This window comes from Haliotis asinina, chromosome 9 (assembly GCF_037392515.1).
Source record: "Haliotis asinina isolate JCU_RB_2024 chromosome 9, JCU_Hal_asi_v2, whole genome shotgun sequence".
NCBI classification, from domain to species: domain Eukaryota; kingdom Metazoa; phylum Mollusca; class Gastropoda; order Lepetellida; family Haliotidae; genus Haliotis; species Haliotis asinina.
In genome coordinates, this window is record NC_090288.1 from 46437479 (window position 1) to 46459088 (window position 21610).

Below are 21610 nucleotides of genomic sequence, written 5' to 3' on the forward strand. Positions count from 1 at the left end.
CATCATACAAACATAGCAGTCAACCAATTATTAAAACACGAAAGCTCAGTAATAACATGCTGTTCCCTTTGAGCGACTTAAACAGACACTAAGCCCTTTTTAACCGTTGTAAGGGAAATATCAACTAATTACGGCAGGTATTTTTAACATTTTTGCATAATGGTTTCTCTGTGGGACAACTTCCTTAACCTCTACCAAATTTGAAACAGCTTAAAAACTGTTCCATTGCAACGATTTCACGGAAACATCTTACATAATTGTCGATGTGTATCACAAGTGCTGCAACGGAGCCCCATTCATTCAAACTGTAATTTACATTCTGGTATGTGTGGTAAAATTATATTTATTATGGAAATATTTCGTGTTCCTTTTTTTTTCAAATTAGGTATTGAGCACAACTCGCCTTAAAGTCCGTCGCTTCTAATGTGCTGAGCACCTGTGGCACAACCACCGTATAAGAGGGTTCAGATCCAGAATACAGCTAAGACTGGTGGTGAAAAAAATAAAATCTCACATGAAGAATGGAGCTCACTCATTCCGCTCACAAATAACGGGGAACGTTATCGCGTATACGTCAATCTAGCCCCACTCTATCCATTGCAGTATGGCAGTATAATGGTATAAAATGACTTTTCATGGTGGAAGTATTTTGAATCCTTTACTTAAAGCATAGAGCATCATTCACCAAAAGAAGTTCGGTTTTCAGTCTGTCAAGTCATACCGAGTTCGACGCGTGCTTAAATACATATACTGTAAGATACATTCAGATTCGCTGTTTATGTGATTGAAATAATGAAAGGTTGTTATTCCTTGTCTTTTCATTCAGGTATCCGACATGTGTTCATTCTGGATGGGACTACTTGTTGTCTGTGTCACCGCGACCGTAACTGGTAGGAACTTTATTCAGACGATGTAAAACGTGTGATTTAATATTCTATCTGGATTAACAAATATTTTCATCTACAAACCCCATAAGTATTTTCACTGAAATAGAACATGTTTGAAGTAGTAATAATTATCAGCCAAAGGGAGGTACCTCTTTTTAAACAGATGCGGAGTGTCATTGTAACACCGTTGCTGCCTGTGCCGTGTTCCCCTCTACTCCCTGTAGCCAAGTCGATGATCCAGACAGATGTCAGGAAGGATGGTTCGGTTCTTACTGTCAGAAACGTGAGTATAATTTACAGTGGTAGAAGTAGTGTCATGTTAACAAGTCAGCGATATTTGTGATTATGTATCTATATTTCAGAAAACATCGCACTGAGGAGACCTTGTAATGAGACTAGCACATTGTGGAATAATGTAGCCCGGCATGGAGCCGGAGTTGGTGTAGACGGCATTGTCACCACAGATGCCGTGAACCAGCCATGTGCTCATACAATGAATGAGTCAAATCCCACCTGGACTGTGAACCTGAACACTTCAGTCCCAGAGAAGATACAACACATCAGACTCTATATTCGTGAACTGGGTGAGTACATACACTGTTTCATGATGGGCTGATGTCACGTTGTTGTTCCGATTAACTCTAGAATAATCTTGGTACCATCCTTCTTTCATTAAGCGAGATGGCCTTAAGCCTTAAGCCGAGATACCTGTGAAATAATTTTCGAAAACTGAATGGTCTTACCTGCGGTATCTACTATCATACTTATTGCCGAGGTGACGTTAAATATCAACTCACAACTGTCTTACTACAGGGAAAAACTATATGTATGGGTCTCAGAATGAGCGACAGAGGGGACAATACAGGAAGGTATTTTGCTGAATTGCAAATGTGTTGCTGTCAGAAATGGAACGTTGAGGGAATGATAATATTTACTGCATCTCTGACAGCCTAATATATATGAGACTGTGTGAGACGAACGCAAAGTGCAGCCGAATGACTTACTAACTTCAATGTTGGGACTGCAAATATAATTTGAGGTTTGGCAAAACAAGCTAACAGATGTTTAGGTGTAGTTACAGCTAAGTGTATAAGGCTACATGGGTACTGCAAATTTATTCAAATCATACAATAATGCGTCAGTAATATAAAATGAAGTCTAAAACAGTTCGTTCCTATGTTGAAATGTGAACAGGATCAAGAACAAATGGTAACATTTTCCGTCTTCATTCACACTATAACTGATTATCGATCAACGTGCCAACATATCTTGTAATACAGATAATCAGTGTAGTAATTGTCAAACAGTTAACGACACACTTCAAAATCAAAGTGAATAATTACATGTTCACTGATACGAATCCTGTCCAGAAAGATCTGTATCCAAAGTAAGAGCGGTTTATGTAAGTGGAAGGAAGAGTAAAGCAATTTCTAGATCCTCTTCTATCTTCCTTACGCTGATTATATACAGGGCATGCTAATCGATTGTGTTATCAATAGTGCTGAGATTTAACAGAGGCCATTGATTTCGATGAAATGAGCTGAAACAGGGTATTTTACATACGATGTAGAATTACTTCACGTTTTCAGTAAAGGTCAGTAACCTACAAAGTTAATGTAGAGATCACTGACATTGTGACCGTTTTGTACAATTCAAACATTTTTAAATTAAACACGAACTCTTTAATGTTAAGTATTGAATGTGATAACATTAACTCTAAATAAGGGCTAATAAACTAAATAATAAACTCTACATAAAGTGCACTTTACTCGTACATCAACAGGCGTAGCAATTTCAAATTAAAGTGTGCTGTTATTTATTGGGCGCTTGCTATAATCAGTGAAGTCATTTACCTACAACGTAATTTATTCCAACATGACAACGTACATATATCATGGGGATAAAGCAGATTTCTGAGAGATCACTGAAATTGCGATCGTTTTGTACATTTCAAACATCTTTAAATTACACTCTTTAATGTTAAGTATTGGATGTGATAACATAAACTCCAGTGCATCTTGCACGTGCATCAATAGGCACAACAATTTCAAATTAAAGTGTACTGTTAATTGTTGGGCGCTTGCTATATTCTGTAATCATAATCTTATGATACAGTCGTGATTGTACAGTCGATTGTGCCTTCAGCAGAGATTTCCCATAGATGTGGCCATCGTTTTCTCGCTTCTGTTTCCACTGAGACATGCTGCACTAGTAACTATTTAAAGAAGATAGCATATCAGAGTGGGCCTGTCTCTTTTCAGGTAGACTGTGTAATCAAGAGAGCCTTAAATGGTTAAAGGTGACCCACCCATTATGACACATGCATTTAAAACTACTGTTGTTGGACGCTCTCCTCTGCAAGTACTGACATATTCCCTGATTATTTTCTTGCAGTCCCATTCAATAGTTAAGCAGAAGTTAATATTTCCATATAAAATTCCTGTTAAGGTGATGTCGTAATTGTATAACATTCTTTCTATCAAGATTTAATGACATTGTTTCTGACAACCAACATTGGTTGTCAGGAATGTATGTCTGTCTGAGTGCGTGAGGTAATATTTAAAGTCACATCGGCAGTATTTCAGCCATATCGTGGCGAGAACAATCTATAAATCAAGTCAAAATAAATATATACCATATAAACCTGTCATCGAAGTACAGTGAAAGCGCCGTGATTCCACAGATTCTGTATAAGATTTACAGCATGGGCCCCAGCTGGAATTACTGTCTTATATCAGCAGATATGTAGAAGTTTCAAAACAATGTTGGATGCTCTTAAGTAGCCTAGGGTAATCCATTATGGTACAGGCAATTCCAAATGCTAGGACTACGTAAGTGGGCTAACACATGCCTTTACGTTACATCACAATGGGTGTGGAGATCATAGGTCTAAGCAGATTAAAACTGGGCCTACTTTGGAGCAAGCCCATTGTGACAAATTATCACCACTTACTATGTTACCAATGCTGGTATATTACATTCCGCCATTGAAAGTGTACTCCCTTTGTCGTACGTCCAGTTATTTGTAATGTATTCAATATTGTTACAAATAGCTCAAGTAGGTTAAACGGGAGATCTATCCACAAAATAATTTCTGAGAGTCCAACAAAACAAATGTTACTGACAATGTAACATGAAATTATATGTGTATCGTTTCGCTGGAATCAAAACTGAGGACCTGATAATGCCATACATAACAACGAGTCGATTGATCACAGCCTTTGACAAGCACATTTGTCACTCATAGTGATGCATCTGATGCCAAGCTTCATACTTTAAAACATGCATTTGTGTTGATGTTTGCTATATTAACTGACAGCCACATGCGATTCTCTTTATATGTTTTTATTCTGTACACGATACTTTTTTTATTCGTAAGGATTTAAAGTCATATGTTCGCTTTACCATGGTTCATACCAAGACTAGTTCAACAGAATATGAGTAGATAATGTTTCATACCGAGAGTTTTATCCATGTAACATTTAACAGACAGAAAACAATAAGTACTCATCACGTTCTGCATCTATTTGTGTACAGTCCAAGAGAGGAGTAACGGCATGGAGATAATTGTGGGCAACCAGATGTGCTACAACTGGTCATCAACTGAACATCCTCCTCCTATAGCTAACGTCACCTGCCGCCAGCCACTGACAGGAACCACCGTTACTATACGGATACCTGGTCAACAGAAATATCTGACCTTGTGTGAGGTGCAGATATTTGGTATGCTATCAAAGTAGCTGATTGTTGATATTTGGAAAGTCTATCAACTGATAGTGACGCAGAGATTTTACTATTCAACCCCAAGTATAGATTTTGAGTGAGTGAGTGAATTTAGTTTTACGCCTCGCTCAGCAATATTTCAGCTATGTGGCGGCGGCCTGTAACAATCGAGTCTGGACCAGACAATCCTGTGATCAATAGCATGAACATCGATGTGCGCAATTGGGAACCGATGACTTGTGTCAGCAAAGTCAGCGAGCCTGACCACCTGATCCCGTTAGTCGCTTCCTACGACAAGCTTAGTCGCCCCTTATGGTGAGCATGGGTTGCTGATGGCCTATTCTACCCCGGATCTCCAGGAGTTATTTACTTTATTATTTTTACACACTCAACCACCAGTAAAGTTTTACAACAATAGCAGTTTTTATTTATATTATGAAATAATGATGACTATTGTTCAATGCTGTTCAGTTTGCAGTAACGGGTGGTTTTCTGAAGAATGTGACAAACAGTGCCGGTGCCTTAACAGTACTGATGTGTGTGACAAGATCACCGGTCACTGTTCTAGTGGATGTTTTCCCGGATACAATGGTACCGACTGCCAAACAGGTATGGCATGAAACTTTGTATGAGGACCGCACACATAACAGGTAAATAGGTATTATTTCTGTATATGCACATCAGTGAATTGACGCCATACTTGTTGTGAATACTGTGTTAAAAACTGAAAGACACAAGTATGATCAATACCAGCAGGACACTGGTCTTTAGCCATAACATCTGAGTGCTAAAAGCACTGACACTACACTTTCTTTATAGTGGAGAGGTGTCACTTACCCGAGCCCTGATCTAACGGCATTAGGGATCTTGCTTGTTTAGTTAGGTGATAAGACAATGACAGACATAACGGTAGTATGCACATGTCGCAAATGAGACAATAACGCGGTGTAAATCCCAATTTTACGCCATGATATGTCAATTGGGGACACCTGACTAGAGACCCAAGATTGAGAGTACAATGATTGTGCTTGGTTAGCCTTTGCGGAGAGGAATATAAACGAAATATTTACTCTTGCACATGGGCATGCGTGTATCTTTCATTCAGGATATAAGGTTTTCCGATGGTGACATTCGAAAACAAATTTACATAATTCTTGACGAAATGGTAAATTGTAAAATGTCACAAAAAGAAATTGATTTGATGTTAAGATATTCTTAATGCACAGATATCGACTGTTGCATTCCCGCTTAAACACTCTACGTAGATATCTAACATTGATATTCGTATATGTACCATTGCCATGAGCAGTTAATCGGCGATGCCCTTCAACTTGTCATACATAATGTAATTACAATTGTGTTGTTTGTACGCGAGATACATCTGTGGTTCGTGCTTGTATCCTGCCTCTTTGTCCACTATTCTCTACAATAGGAAACAGTTACTTACTTCGTGGAGGACTTTAGTCTTATGGTGTGAGGTGTAACATGTTTTCATTACAACCTGTAAACTAGTCAGATGACGATATCTGATTATGAAAGCTGTATTAAATTGTACGTTTCTTTGTGCAGTGTGTCCTAATGGTACATATGGTAACAACTGTTCCTCCAAGTGCGGCAACTGTCTCAATGGAGACATCTGTGACAAGAAAAACGGAACCTGTCCTGGAGGATGTGAAGCAGGGTGGCTGAACAGTACATGTACGCAGGGTGGGTCTGTATGATTCTCAGTGCAAACAACGTTTACACAAAGAGGATATTTGTCTACAGTGTGAGTGACTGTGAGTCATGACTTCAATTGACTTGGATATGATGATAAATGAATCCCAGTACGTTAGTCAAGATGTTTCCTTGTACTTTCTCATGATTCTTTCGGCTTCGACGGTAATGTCATTGCGGATTAGAACGTGAGAGTCGGCACTGCGTGATGGTAAATGTCGGGCCAGGTGCGTTTTCATGCACATGCTGAATACTTCCGTATTAGACCACCCTGTCTCAGAAACTGTGCCACCTGTACCGTGTGTAGCTCCTGACAACAGCCCATCTCTCATACGATGACCAGAAAATGCAAAGTGAGGTGATAGGCACACTGCCACCAGCTGTGTTAACAACGGCAATCGTCATTACCATTTGTAATTTCAAAGATGTCACTGTCTTTGGTTTGCAATGTATCCCGGCGACGACTTTGGGTGGTGTTACATCAGTCGATAGTCCTTTTTCATCGATGTTGAAAATAACCTAGGGTGAACTTTCATCTCGCCCTTGCTGCTTCACGTTTCCTCGGTTTCTGTACTTTAAGTTCTGGCCATCTATCTAAGAAACTGTAGAGCTATCGGAGACTTAAGGGATGATCTCAGTCTCTATGTCAGTGATTGACCAAGATTAATGGTCTAGCAGATGATGCAAACGAAGATGGAAACTCGGTTCATTTACCTTGTGTACATAGCTTTTCCAATGAGGTAAAATAAAGTATTAAGAAGATTCATGTGATTATTACATACACCTATTTTTGGTTATTCTTACCTTCCTTAACTCCATTCTTGACGACTTTCTTCACGGAGCGTGTTATAATGGTTGAATGGAGACAAAAACTCAAGGGAACAATGCGAGTGTTGATGCCATCATATGACTGAAAGGTGCAGAAAAAAGGTCACGTTTGTCTGCTGGCAGTTGACGATATCTTGTTCCGAAAGCTGTATTAAATTGTACGTTTCTTTGTGCAGTGTGTCCTAATGGTACATATGGTAACAACTGTTCCTCCAAGTGCGGCAACTGTCTCAGTGAGGACATCTGTGACAAGACAAACGGAACCTGTCCTGGAGGATGTGAAGCAGGGTGGCTGAACAGTACATGTATGCAGGGTAGGTTTGTATGAATCTTAGTGAAAAAGAATATTAAAAAACTCGTATAAAACACGTTTACACAAAGCCAATATTTGTCTACAGTGTGAGTGACTTCGTATCATGACATCAATTGACTTGGATATGATGATAAATGTATCCCAGTTTCACCTGTTTTCGGCGACGTAGCACAGAATCGCGTTGCATATGTAACCATGAAAATAATATAATTAATTCTAATTTTTACATTCAAGACAAAGTACGTTAGTCAAAATGTTTTCATGATTCTCTCTGCTTCGACGGTTGAGTAAGGCCGCAATGATCGTAATGTCGTAGCGGATTAGAACGTGAGACTCGGCACTGCGTGATGGTAAATGTCCGGCCAGGTGCATTTTCATGTACATGCTGAGTACTTCCGTATTAGACCACCCTGTCTCTGAAACTGTGCCACCTGTACCGGCTTTGGCTCCTGATAATAGCTCATCTCTCATACGATGACCAGAAAATACAAAGCAGGGGGAGAAGGACACTGGACACTGCCACCAGTTGCATTAACAGCGGCAACCATCTTTACCGTTTGTGATTTCAAAGATGTCACTGTCTTTGGTTTGCAATGTATCCCGGCGACGACTTTGGGTGGTGTTACATCAGTCGATAGTCCCTTTACATCGATGAAGAAATTAGCCAGAGGTGAACTTTGATCTCGCCCTTGCTGCTACAAGTTTCCTCGGTTTCTGTACTTTAAGTTCCGGCCATCTATCTTAGAAACTGTAGAGCTATCGGAGACGTAAAGGATGATCTCAGTCTCTACGTCAGTGATTGACCAAGATTAATGGTCTCCTGATGGGTATAACCATAGACAATCTCCCCCATAACTCCGATATGGTTCACTAGAATGGAGTCTTCTTGCGAGGAAAACAGCGGCATGGGACCCGACTTTACTGTATCTACGCTGATATTGAACAACAAAAGATCCGTAAGAGTAGAAACCGGAACCCCCACCTAGCTGCTGCTGTCTGTTCGGACACAGTTTCTTCTACCACCAGTCGATAAACAGTGTATAGGTCATCTGTGTTGTAATTTGATCTAAGCGGACCACGCACGGTTATATTTGTTTGAAAGGATGCAGGGAAAACGTGTAAGAAATTCTTTAACGTTACTGACAATTGGATAAGGATGGCTCTAATAATGTGTCCGTAGTTTTTAATCGAGCGACATCCCACGTCAGAAGTCACGTGATGTAATGTTGACAAACATCATCAGCTAGCAGACGATACAAAAGAAGATTAGAACTCGTATGATTATTACATACACCTATTTTTTATATTCTTACCTTCCTTAACTCCATTCTTGACGACTTTCTTCACGGAGCGTGTTATAATGGCTGAATGGCAACAAAACCTCAAGTGAGGAACGTGTGTGCTGATGCCATCATATGACTGAAAGGTGCAGAAAAAAGGTCACGTTTGTCTGCTGGCAGTTGACGATATCTTGTTCCGAAAGCTGTATTAAATTGTACGTTTCTTTGTGCAGTGTGTCCTAATGGTACATATGGTAACAACTGTTCCTCCAAATGCGGCAACTGTCTCAGTGAGGACATCTGTGACAAGACAAACGGAACCTGTCCTGGAGGATGTGAAGCAGGGTGGATGAACAGTACATGTATGCAGGGTAGGTTTGTATGAATTTAAGTATGATAAGTGAAAAGTCGTATAAAATACGTTTACACAAAGAGGATATTTGTCTACAGTGCGAGTGACTACGTGTCATGACATCAATTGACTAGTATGTGATCATAAATCATTGGATGGGGTAAGTGATGACGACGTGCGTTCTTTATGTTCATGTGTTTGCAGCATGTCCAGATGGTTCCTATGGCACTAACTGTTCCTTACAGTGTGGAAAATGTCTGGATAGTGTAAGCTGTGAGAAGACAAACGGAATCTGTCTTAACGGATGTGCACCAGGATGGATAAATGATATCTTTTGTCTGCAACGTGAGTCAATATGTTGATGTCCACGAGTGATATACGTCTTTAATATATAGGCAGTGTGTCAAACGTACAAGTGTGGAAATTACCTAATTTGTGACAGTCGTGTTAAGGAAAATGGAACTTGTCCACACACGGATGTACAGCATAATGGCTGAATGGCGGCACAAACAAAGTGAGTGCTGATGTCATCGTATGAATGAATGGTGCAGAAAGAAGGTCATGTTTGTCTTTTGGCCGGTAGCTATTCACCATGTCAGATGGTCTCTATAGCAGCGACTGTACCTCCTAATGTGTAAACTGACATCTGTGGAAGGCAATTATATCTTTTTGGATGTGTCTTAAACATGAGTCGCAATCATATGAAATGAATATCAGGTGGTACAATAATATTGTTAACACACTCAAAAGCAACACGTATTTGTAAAGTCAACATATTCATTAAATATTGTGTGATATTGATTCATATTACCCACAAGGTCAACGTATTGGTAGTTGCATACTAATCTCGATTCTAACGATTTGGTTGGATAACCAATGACTTCTCAGTTACGTTGTGACTGAACGATTTTCCCATTCATAGCAAACACGTGAATCCATTCTTTCTACAACTTATATGCAAACATTGTGAACATTGCCGTGTCGCTGTTTAATTGTGAATCGAATTGAGACTCTATATCCGTCGAAAAACATAAACGCAATGTTTCCACCACTGATGTTAGCTGAATGAAGCAACTGCAAACAAAGAAACGGGGTGCAAAAGCGTAGTTTAGAGTAGAAGGCTGTACGAGGCGATGACCACTGACATGAATCGTTACGACGGTTTTTCGATCGGCAGACGTAATAACGTCATTATACTACAGTGTGACGTCATGTTAAAAGTGTACAACAGTAGAACATTCTTCTGCAACGTCTTTCTGAAACCGGTTTCGGTAGGAAACCATAAAATTGCAAATATATGCTATTTTGTCAGTTTAATACATACAAATATCGTGCTGTATTCTCTATATCCGCCTTTGTTTATGCAGCATGCAACAATGGTTCATATGGTATTAACTGCTCCTCCGAGTGTGGAAACTGTATGTATGGCGTCAGCTGCGATAAGGCCACGGGGACATGCCCTGATGGATGTGCAGCAGGATGGGTTAATGACGACAAATGTAATCAAGGTGAATATGTATGAGGGTATATGAATCTAATGATACGACAAACAGAACATGTCCAACCCAGTGCTGTGTCTCCAGCGTAAGTTATGATGCTATTCTATGACCCAAACTTCTGTATTTGTTTGTGCAGCATGTCAAAATGGTTCTTATGGCATGAACTGTTCCCACCAGTGTGGAAACTGTCTTGACGGGGTGAGCTGTCCTGTCCTGAGTGTGTACAGCAGGATGGATGAGTGATCATGATATTTATTACTCGCCCGTTGAAGACACTGTAGTGTAATATTTTTAAGGCAATATTGGACTAGTGTAATACCGCTTGACGTATAACGTCAAAATGGTTTAACGTTGTGACGTCACAATGCTAATGCCGATGTCGCAATTTTACTAGACCTTGCTTCACTCGCTGAAAGCTGAGAGTCCTCACACTGTATATATATATATATATATATATATATATTATCACTCGTATATATATATATATATATATATATATATATATATATATATATATATATATATATATATATATACGAGTGATAATAAAGTCAAATCTCTTTCTGAAAGTTAAAGTCAAATGTCTTTCTGAGACTGTGTTACGAGTTGAAACTGTATCCATTATTACAAAATTTGACTCAAATCAAGCTAATCAGTAAATATTCACACAAAATTAATACGTAATTAGCAAATTATAAAGCAAAAGCGTTATGTCTTCAACGTAAGTAATTATGCTACTCTAGTAGTAGTTTTTATTAATATACCTATATTTCATTTTTACTATTGTTCAGTACCTAGCCGTGCACCTTATCACATAACAAAACTATTCATGCAAAACGTCTACGCAAGAGAATACGTCATTTCGAATATCCAATGAACGTAACACTTGCAGACAATGTAAATATTAGAATCAAGTATTAGATCCTCATGGCCTATCAGGGAGTATCAAAGAAGTCGATCTTGAAATCTAATCGTATTCCTTCTGTACACAAGTTGATGTTATTACTACATAACATTTTCAGCATGTCCAAACGGTTTCCACGGTGACAACTGCGCCGCTCTCTGTGGAAACTGTCTAGATGGTGCCATCTGTGCAAAAACAAATGGAACATGCCCTAAAGGATGTGCAGCAGGATGGATGAATGATGACACAATGTTGTGTGTACAACGTACTTAGAGATCCTAAGTTTTGAAAGTTTTGAAAGACAAATGGTTACCGAGTGTATTTGGCAATATGTTCTCATATATGAGTATTCTGTTGTTGTTGTTGTTATGTGTACAACGTACGTAATGAAATTTTGAAAGTTAAGATGAATATTTAATATGTATTTGACAACATGTTTTCATATATGGGTATTCTCCTATGTTTATTATCTAAAGGTAAAACTTCCGCTATTATCAAATATTTGCAATTGCCAGGTCAAAGTGAGATTTGGCATACGAAACTAATATTTTGTCATTAGGCAACAACAACATTCTCGGCACGGAGTGCTAAATGTTGTATCTAATATGATATAGGAATAATGCATGCGGAAAGGAAGACTGAATGGTCAAGCCATAAATGCGCTGTGACTTTGTTTACTGTTTATCTGTCAACTGATAGAAGTGGCTCTTTTTGTACCAATGACCAAGTGTAACCGAAGACAAACGCTACTGAATGTTTAACATTATGTAGACAAACCTTGTAACAGCTTTTAAGGCAAATACACACAGGGGATATTAGATAGTATATCACCATTGGAAATGACATCGGGTATAGTTCACAGCTAATGTCAAGCAATCATCGTATTGTTTGGTTAAGGTTTGGTTTTGTTTAGGAATTTAGACATTCTGTGATAGGAGCTGTGGTTTTGGCTTCCCGCTTCCACCCCTTTCAAATATATTTCATACATTTAGTTTAAAGTGTGTATGAGATCTAAACTACTATCCCAAGATGCCCAATAGTCAATGTCAGCTGAAAACGCGGTTCATTTGCATACATGATCATGCTTGATTCTGCATTTTTCTTTCTTACCCTGTCACATAAACAACATACATACTGCATTAAATATTATTTCTGCAGACATTTGCACATAACAGCAAATGACAATACGTATGAAATACAAAGTGATTTTTTATTACAATTTACCACTGGGCAGTTATTATATTTTTCCCCACTTTTTATTACACAATTTGCCGCGGTGATATTAAAATTTGCCGCAGTTTATTACATTTTACCACGTTATTACAATTTGCGTCGTAACAGACATTCCGTCTCTTGTCTTTGCTTTTATAAACTGACACCTTATGCCTGAGCAGCTTTAATTTCGCCTTCTTGAAGTATAAGGTTTAATACTCTCAGAACAGTTCGTAGATCATTCGTTATGAACTTACAGTGTGTTACAATATCTTGGTTAACGATTACTTCTTGTTCTTGAAAGGTCTTGCTGATGACGGGTCCCCAGCAGGAATCGTTGGAGGCGTCATTGCAGCTGTGGTAGTAGTAGCAGTTGCCGTGGCCATTCTCATTTTCAGGAAACGGTAACTGCTCAGTGACGTTCATGAAGTCTGCTGACGCTCATGAATTGCTAGAAATAAGATTTCATGCCCAATAATCGTTCTTTGTGTTTGCAGTTCTTTTGATCAAAGAACAGTGTATTCACTGAAATAACATTTATGTTAGGTATTAATAAATTTTGTTTGCTGTTCTTATGTTTTCGGATGGTGTATATTCCTAATACCACACACACATTTGATAATTTAACCCGCACGAGGGTTAATAAAATCCTTTTTTGTAGAAGTAGACGGAAAGACGAAAACGAGAGCGAACCCGTTCAACTGGACGAAATTCCAGAAAATAGAGGTAAAGCAAGCTAACCACCTTTGGTTGTGTTTAGAGAAACATGGTTTGGTAATATGTTTATTTGTTGTTGTTGTTGTTGCTGTTGTCGTTGTTGTTGTTGTTGTCGTTGTTGTTGTTCGATAACGGAGATGACGTTTCCAATACGTAATTATTATTTAACGAAAAACGTTATTGAGAAAGGGACAACCATTAGTAACTTGACAATGCTGCCTGTTTGCTTTTATTTCATTCACATTCATACTTCTTTTTTCAGAAAACCATAGGCACCTTTCAGATAAGCCATCATCCAGTAAATCTGCCCCGAAGCCACCATCTGCACTGGAGGAAGATGAGGATGCTGTGTTTTCTGTTGAGGCTGAAATTGACGGAAGCAACGATGCTGCCGCCACCTACTACAACTGGGTGCCACCTCACATGCGGTTGGATAACCTGAAACAGTGTATATCTGAGAAAAAGAAAAAGGCCTCATTTGAAAGCGAATTTCAGGTTTGTATGTCAATTCATAGTTTTGCCATGCTAATATGGATGACGTGTTAAGCCTTCTTTTAGTATTCAGAAAACGGGATTCAAGTGTGATTCTTAAGAATTCGTCAGGAATTTTCTTTATCTATTTTCAAATTGTCATTTTATTTTTTTAACTTCCCAGACAAAAAAATGGACAAACAGTACAAATAAAAGGTATTTTTAACAACATGGCAGCGTACCAGCACAGCTAGGAGTCATTTAGCAATAGTTTCTACAAATGAATCGTCCGTACGCTTGGTCCATTTGACTGTCATTTTCTCTGTGCCGACAGATGCAGGGAACACAGCAATATGTGGTTGTATTCACCAAAGAACAGAAACGGCAAGACATGTACAGTAAACAGTACGGTACAATGTGTAATTCCGAGTGTGAATCCGTTCTTTGTGCATGTCCCCTGAATTATCTTGTACTACATATGTATACTCATATGTACCACAGACAATCCCATATGGCGCACGACACCCGCATGTAGTCGCAATCAAACCTGAGAACATACCAAAGAATCGTTTCCTGGCTCTGTATGCATGTAAGTACACTGATGACATTACTAAAAAGATAAACATTTTCTCTAGGATAGTTTATATTCCTTAATGAAGACATTAATTAAAACTAGGCTAATTGATCCAAGCAAATTTCTGTTTGATCCTTGTTTGAAACTAAGCAATAAAGTAATAAGTTACGGATATAACCTATTCCTTTGAAACAATCCAGTACTATGGTGACGCTTGCGTGAACACATTCAGGTCGGAAATGAAGTCATAAAAATAATACTGTCATCAAAGTTTATACCCTCTTGAGACAAATGATCTCACTTCTGCAAATTGGATATGTTAGGAAGTCAGAAATCATGTCATATTCCCATAACGTTTATATCTTGAATCAGATGATGCTTCGAGGGTTGTGCTAGCGAATGGAGAGGATTACATTAATGCTAATTATATCGCGGTGAGTTGGATAAATCTTTGTTAACTGCTTCTACACAATGGCGAAATAGCAATAACGAAAATATTGGTATCAACTATCCAATATTTATTTTTTATCTGATCATCTTTAACATTAAAGTTGAGATCAATTAATGTTCAATAAATGGAGTAGTATTTAGCTACAGATTAACTGTTTTATATAAATTTAGATAAATATCACATCCATACAATTTTCATACGGTCACATGTTCTAGTTACTGGTATCAGCACTGTGTATTTTATCGCAGGGATATGATGATGATGATGCACAGTACATAGCAACACAAGGTAGGTACTAAGGAGATAAACACCATCTGTTGACTAGTTTCCTGAAATATTCCCTTGCTTCAAATGCTCAATCATACCCGGAAACTGGCCAACACGTGATGTTTATCGACATTGTCAACAAAAAAATAAACCAAAGGGTTTTACCTTCCACACTCGTTTACATCGAGTACGGGTATAGCAGTGAAGTGTCATCAGCAGGCCGTTACAGCTGGTTCCCATTGTAGCATTTGGAGTTTCTCATTTGTGACGTCATTCTAACTTTACGTCACAATATGATTTGAATGACGCCACCACTGTTGATGACAACAAATCAATTGTTTGCAGTGTTTCTACGTGTTACTACGCAGTGAATAGTGTTGCAGTTTCCGGGAATCTACTACCATTTGATCATGTTTTTCAACCAATCAATTTACAGAACACAATGACTTTTGGTTTACAATATGCATTATTACATATGTTATATATCTATAATAAGTGTGTTCATAAAATGATTATGTTGAATGAACAGTATGAGGAGCAGTGTGTAATGCGTATTGTTTGCACCAAGGACCCAAGCCGGGTACCGTCCTTGACTTCTGGCGGATGGTGTGGCAGGAGGACGTCACACAGATAGTCATGCTGACGAGGCTGATGGAGATGAACAAGGTAGGATCAGTCAGGGGTAATTAAATTGCTGTGGAAAAGATTAATACATTCTGCTTCGTTAGCACATTCAACTGAGAATTATTTCGTCCTAAAAGTACATAATTTGTGTATGTTTTCAGAAAAAGTGTGAACAATACTGGCCCGATGGAGGTAAATCTGAAACCTACGGAAGCTGTAAAGTTACTAATAAAAATGTGTCAACTAGGGCTGACTACACAGTCTCAACGTTTCTTGTAGAAAACTCGGTAAGTAAATATTCATGAAGTCAAAGTATTTCGTAAACCACATTTGACTACCTGAACGTATGACAACTTATACTGTTACAGTTGTAAGTCCGGTGTTTACAGGGTGTCGAGAGAACTGTGACGCACTACCACTTCACATCTTGGCCTGACCATGGCGTTCCTTCTGCTCCTGCCCTAGTCAGCTTCTGGAGACTGGTCAAACAAGGAGACAAGCAGAGAGGACCCATGATGGTGCACTGCAGGTAACGTAGAAGTTTATACATGTTCGGAGTGCCCTATTTTTCAAATTACTGGGCAAAACAATGCCTAAAGTTGGAAATTACCTGTAGACCTATGCACCTCCCCAGTCGTACAAATAGATAAATTAACCATGAAAGCGAATATACTGATTTGTACACGAAAACTAAAACAACTCACACGGATTTCTGACTGACGGGTGTTTTCCTTTGGTGGTATTGTAGCGCGGGTGTTGGCCGAACAGGGGCATTCATTGCCCTGGACTGCTTGATGGATGAAGCTGAGAGTAAACACAGCATCAACGTCTACATGTGTGTTGGCAAAATGAGACTGAACAGGATGAACATGGTCCAGACAGTGGTGAGTTCTTGAATCTGAAGTGTATCTTATTTCTTAGATTCCAGCAGTCAACGTAACAATCGGTCCTCAACTTCATGTATAGTTATTTTCCACCTTATATCAGTAGACTGATCTCATTATTGAATCAGAAAAGATGTCTGAACTACTGAATATAATATATCCTATAAGTACAAAGAATAATATCTGACGTGTGAATAATGATGTGATTGGACATACGTTTTGTTCGATTCAGAGACAGTACGAGTTTGTGCATGATGTGGTCATGGAGGCTTTCAATAGTCGAAGGACATTGTACACCTCGTCCGAGTTTGACAAAACGTTTGGTGATGGCGACACGTTAACAACGTCCCAAGAGAATATGCTGAAAGAGCAGTTTAAGGTAAGTGGCTTTGACGTCTTTCCAAGGAACTTTTCCTGGAAATGTTGATTATTTTCTTTCCTGTGTTGCTTATGAAACAATAAAACAATATTCGTGATGCGAACAATGTTTGATAAACACATATGCGTAACGGTTGCTTTGTTTTCTTCAGTTACTCCAACAACAAACATCACGTCTGGAAGAAGATGTCACCTCACAAGCATTGCTGCCAGAGAACTCGAGCAAAAATAGAAACCAGCTTATTCTCCCGGGTATAAACGTCTTGAAAAAATGTACAGTCAAGCTGAAGTGATAAAAGCACAACTTCAGTGCAATCATCATGTTGTTAGTCGCTTGTTTACAGACTGCCGCCATATAGCTAAAATATTGCTTAGTGAGGCATAAAATTAAATTTACTCACTCTATGCAGTAAAAATAGAAACCGATTTCATTTGCAAGTAAAGAACAATAAATATAGTTTTTATTTTCACATTACAGAGATTTTTGTCTATTGGCACAATGGCCAAGATGATCAACTCACCTCGTGCGATGCAATGAACTCAATATGATACAGCATCACGTTATTCTTCGTTGTAGGAAACAGGTCCAGACCCTACCTGTGTACCCCAGTTGCGAGTCGGAATGACTACATCAATGCAGTGTGCCTGCCGGTAAGGTGGTTTGATGTAAGGTCAAACCGCAAAATCAGAAATGAATGACAGTTACGCTGTATCATTTAAATCCTCCTTTTGTCATATCTTGTGGAACTAAAGATTGGTAGAAATATTGCCAAACTTTAAAATGACATAACTATGTGATTCAGACAGAGGACGTGTAGCTACCTAAATGATTACCTTCAAATGTTTCAGTCCATCCTTCGACCATCGACCATGATAGTCACCCAGACCCCTCTACCAGACACTGTGGTAGACTTCTGGCGATTGGTCTACGACCATGACTGCTTCACAATCGTCTGTCTGGATGACTCCCAGGTGAAATGTTTTTTACTCACAGACAGACGCATATGAATGACGACAAGGATTTTCTATCTGTTCTCAAGATTCACATACTAGAATGATCAGACCATATACTGTCACTAAGAAATATGTTATTGTTATCCTGTTTTGTCATCAAAATGCATGGGCATTTCATTTCAATCCAGGAGACAGAAGAAGTGTACCCCAAAGATAGCAAGACATTACAAATTGGACCATTCAGTGTAATACATGAGGAAACCAAATCGAATGGGACATGCTACAGCGAGAGGAAGTTAAGGCTTGTATATGACAAGGAGGTTGGTTCTTTCCTTCATTTTCAGTTGATTTTGACTAGCCTGTAGGTTAAGCAATTGGTTAACGTTAACTGTGATCGGATGACCCGTAACGCCCGGCTTTACCTTATGTTGAAATGTAACAACTGTTCCACCTTCAGTTGCTCCCGATCTATAGCCCGCTTTTTCTGTGCTGAATTGTCCCAAAGTATCCTTTGTTTTAACGTAACTTACTAGTTGTAATTTTAACTGCGATAGTCTAGTTGCTTTTGTGTCCTTTGACGACAGGTTTTATAATCTAAACATATTCTTTATCAACGTCAAAATTGCACTTATCACGATATGGCTGAAACATCGCCGATGTGGCGTTGAATATTAACTCATTCACACACTCACTGATTATAACAACTCTTACTAATCTCGACAGAAGATCTGTCATTATGTTCTGACAATTTGATTAGAATTGGATTGGAAACCGAATGCTTGGTTGATTACGCTGAAGAAGTGCTGTTTATTAGAGATGTCCTGACCGTGAGAAACAAGCGTACATGATTAGTACTTCAGTTTATCACGACGGAAAGTCCTTTAGTGATATTGTTTCAAATAAAAGGTTGAAACTGAAAAACTGAGAAAGCATGACTAGTATTGATAAAACTTTGAATTGTGATAAATCGTGAAACATATATGTAGGCACATTGTGTACATTGGATATCTGCTGATCATAAGAATTTTGGGCGTGTTTCAATTCTCTACAGGACAGTGAGCTTTCAGTCACAGTTTTCCACATCCGATCACCAAGCTTGATCTCCAACACTTCATCACTGCTGAAGCTGGTCAACGAGGTGGAGAGTATCATCAGCTCTGGTGACCAGCAGATCCTCATTCACTGCCAGTATGTTCTTTGTTTTTTTTCTTTAAAAATCAACAAAATATGAAACGAAAACCAAAGGTAAGAGCCATGTGAAGGCGTTGTTTATTGTTCAACGCCGTACGTTGGCAATACATGTATTACATTATTAATAATAATTAAATCCACATGGTGGCGGTGTCGTGGTTTGAAGAAGGTTCTCACGACGTCTTGACGATGCTTAGGATAGAAATGATTTCTATAAATAATATGTTACCTGTAATGTATGACAAAGCATGTTCAAACTGAAACCCGTACGACTCCAGTACCAAATGAACATTTCATTTGGACAGTTATATCTATTTCAAAACAAGTAATTTATGATTGAAACAATTCATTTACAAACTGAAACACGTGTATATGACATCCAGAGACGCTGATGCTTGAGTGATGTACAGCTTGCATACGTAGTAATGCATTTCTATGAATCAGTGACGGAGCCAATGTGAGCGGCGTGTTCTGCAGTGTCCTGAACATCATCAGCAGACAGAGGCTGGACAGAGAAGTGGACATCTTCCTCACCATCAGGGAACTACAGCGTATCAGACCACAGTTTATACAGTCCTATGTGAGTTCTAAGGCAGTTTCGTTTACCAAGCAAGTAACCAAACGAAATAACGGTTTGGTTGTCCACGTTGTAATAGATTTAACCCTAACCCTTAACCTGTCATGCATTTAGTCTAAGTTTACGTCTGAAAGGTGCGGAAAGCATTGTTAAATGTGTAAAACATATATGTATTCACTGATATATGGTAGATATTAATCTTAAAGTTTTTATCTCTGTTTTTTCTGATATTTTTATATCGTAAACATTGGACATTTGTTTTTGTTTCTTTCAGGATCAGTTCAAGCTTTGCTACAAAATGGTGAAGGAGTATAACCGTACTTCAAACGTCTATGCTAATATGTGATAAAGAAATAGCAACCAAGTACTGTGGTCAGATATGGTCCACGGATAATGTCCGAAATATTCCTAATTTGAGAAACGTTCTTGTTCGTGGTGACTTGATGAAGCATATATTCGAAAAAACTTTCTCGGACTCGAAACTGAATTTGTACGACTGAAACCAATGTACATCAACATTTAACTTGTAAATTCATTATGATTGCCACCTTATATCCAATGGGTGTCTGTTCGAGGCTTAGAATGACGTCAGAGATAGATAGATAGATAGATAGATAGATAGATAGATAGACCAGATTACACATCCATGCACTAGTGCATGCTCAAGGCGCAGGTATTCTTCACTCGATCACTGGATGTCAATCTCAGGTAGACTAATTTTAACCAATTTTAACTAATTTTAAATTTACTTTTACTCTGTAGTAAGAGTAGGTATTCTTTTGCACCAACAATATATAATCACATGGTTTTGTCTGTTTCTTAACTCCATAGTTTTTGTTTATGCCATTTGTGGAAAATTCGATTGCTTAAGTGTCATCGTATGTTGCATTGCTGCTTACAGTTTACTGCCATTAGCTTCTAATAAAGACGAATCTAAGACATTTTTTCTTCTTTCCAACATATGCTGCGGAAACTTAGTAATTTGCCAGCAGACTCAGCAAACAGTGTTCGAATGGTTGGGAAGGTAAAGCATGTATAGGCTTTAAGTGAGTGAGTTAGTTTACGCCGCAGTCTGCATTATTCTAGCTATATGGCGGCCTGTAAATGATTGAGTCTGGTCCAGACAATCCAATGACCAACAACATGAGCACCGATTTACGCAACTGAGATACTGTGACATGTGTCAGCCAAGTCAGAAAGCCTGACCGCCCGATTTTGTTAGTTGCGTCTTACGACAAGCATGGATTAATGAAGACCTATCAAATACATATGTGTATATACCCGCCCTTTAACAATAGTTCATAAAAGGTGAAAGGATACATTATATAAAAGAACACGGTCCCCAACCGTCACGTAGGCATTGGTGGTAGCCTATCAAACTCTTCTTGAAGGACAAAGCCTTAGTCAGAAATTATGTCTTATCTAAATGCTTTACGTGCAGAAGGGCTATCAAGTATTGTGTACGATGATGCATCTGGATATCACAGACTGGTACCCACAGACCACCTCACGTAAGGCTGTTTAATATTCAGATCACAGGAACACTCTCGTCGCTGGTAACTATATTAAATACGCTCAGACGGTTTAATTCAGATTTGGATGTGTGTGATCGACACAATGTGTAGACAATGTGAAGATATCTATTCACCTTTCTAAACAAAGATTGTTTAACAACAAATCGGTGTAGTTTGTCCAACAGTTTAACTGGGTCATATCATTATCAGAAATTTACAGTTTTCATTTGCTAAATGTCGACAAATATTTCACACTTACTATCCCTCCACATGCAAGACTATGCATGACTTGTA

General features: G+C 38.6%; 1 protein-coding gene and 1 pseudogene across 1 annotated transcript; one reads left to right on the top strand and one right to left on the bottom strand.

Annotated features, from left to right (window-relative positions):
- The first annotated feature begins 835 nt into the window (after positions 1-835).
- Positions 836-20739, top strand: LOC137297292 (receptor-type tyrosine-protein phosphatase epsilon-like). Its single transcript, XM_067829303.1, has 26 exons — positions 836-890; positions 1051-1170; positions 1250-1471; positions 4425-4610; positions 5082-5219; positions 6180-6317; positions 7331-7468; positions 8981-9118; positions 9304-9372; positions 10467-10607; positions 13694-13926; positions 14404-14491; positions 14849-14910; positions 15176-15215; positions 15763-15860; positions 15980-16105; positions 16208-16347; positions 16567-16702; positions 16935-17081; positions 17233-17332; positions 17658-17731; positions 17930-18052; positions 18223-18354; positions 19086-19222; positions 19670-19805; positions 20077-20739. The coding sequence occupies exons 1-26, from the start codon at positions 836-838 to the stop codon at positions 20146-20148; spliced, it is 3189 nt and encodes a 1062-aa protein (XP_067685404.1). The 3' UTR covers positions 20149-20739.
- LOC137296452 (uncharacterized) lies at positions 7684-8320 on the bottom strand (annotated as a pseudogene).
- Positions 20740-21610: the final 871 nt, after the last annotated feature.

Bases quoted from the DNA above. Each gene is read 5' to 3' on its own strand.
- LOC137297292 (XM_067829303.1), top strand. From the start codon at position 836: ATGTGTTCATTCTGGATGGGACTACTTGTTGTCTGTGTCACCGCGACC. The intron at 14,492-14,848 runs GTAAGTACACTG...ATCTTGAATCAG, and splicing joins TTTCCTGGCTCTGTATGCAT to ATGATGCTTCGAGGGTTGTG. The intron at 16,348-16,566 runs GTAACGTAGAAG...GTGGTATTGTAG, and splicing joins CCCATGATGGTGCACTGCAG to CGCGGGTGTTGGCCGAACAG.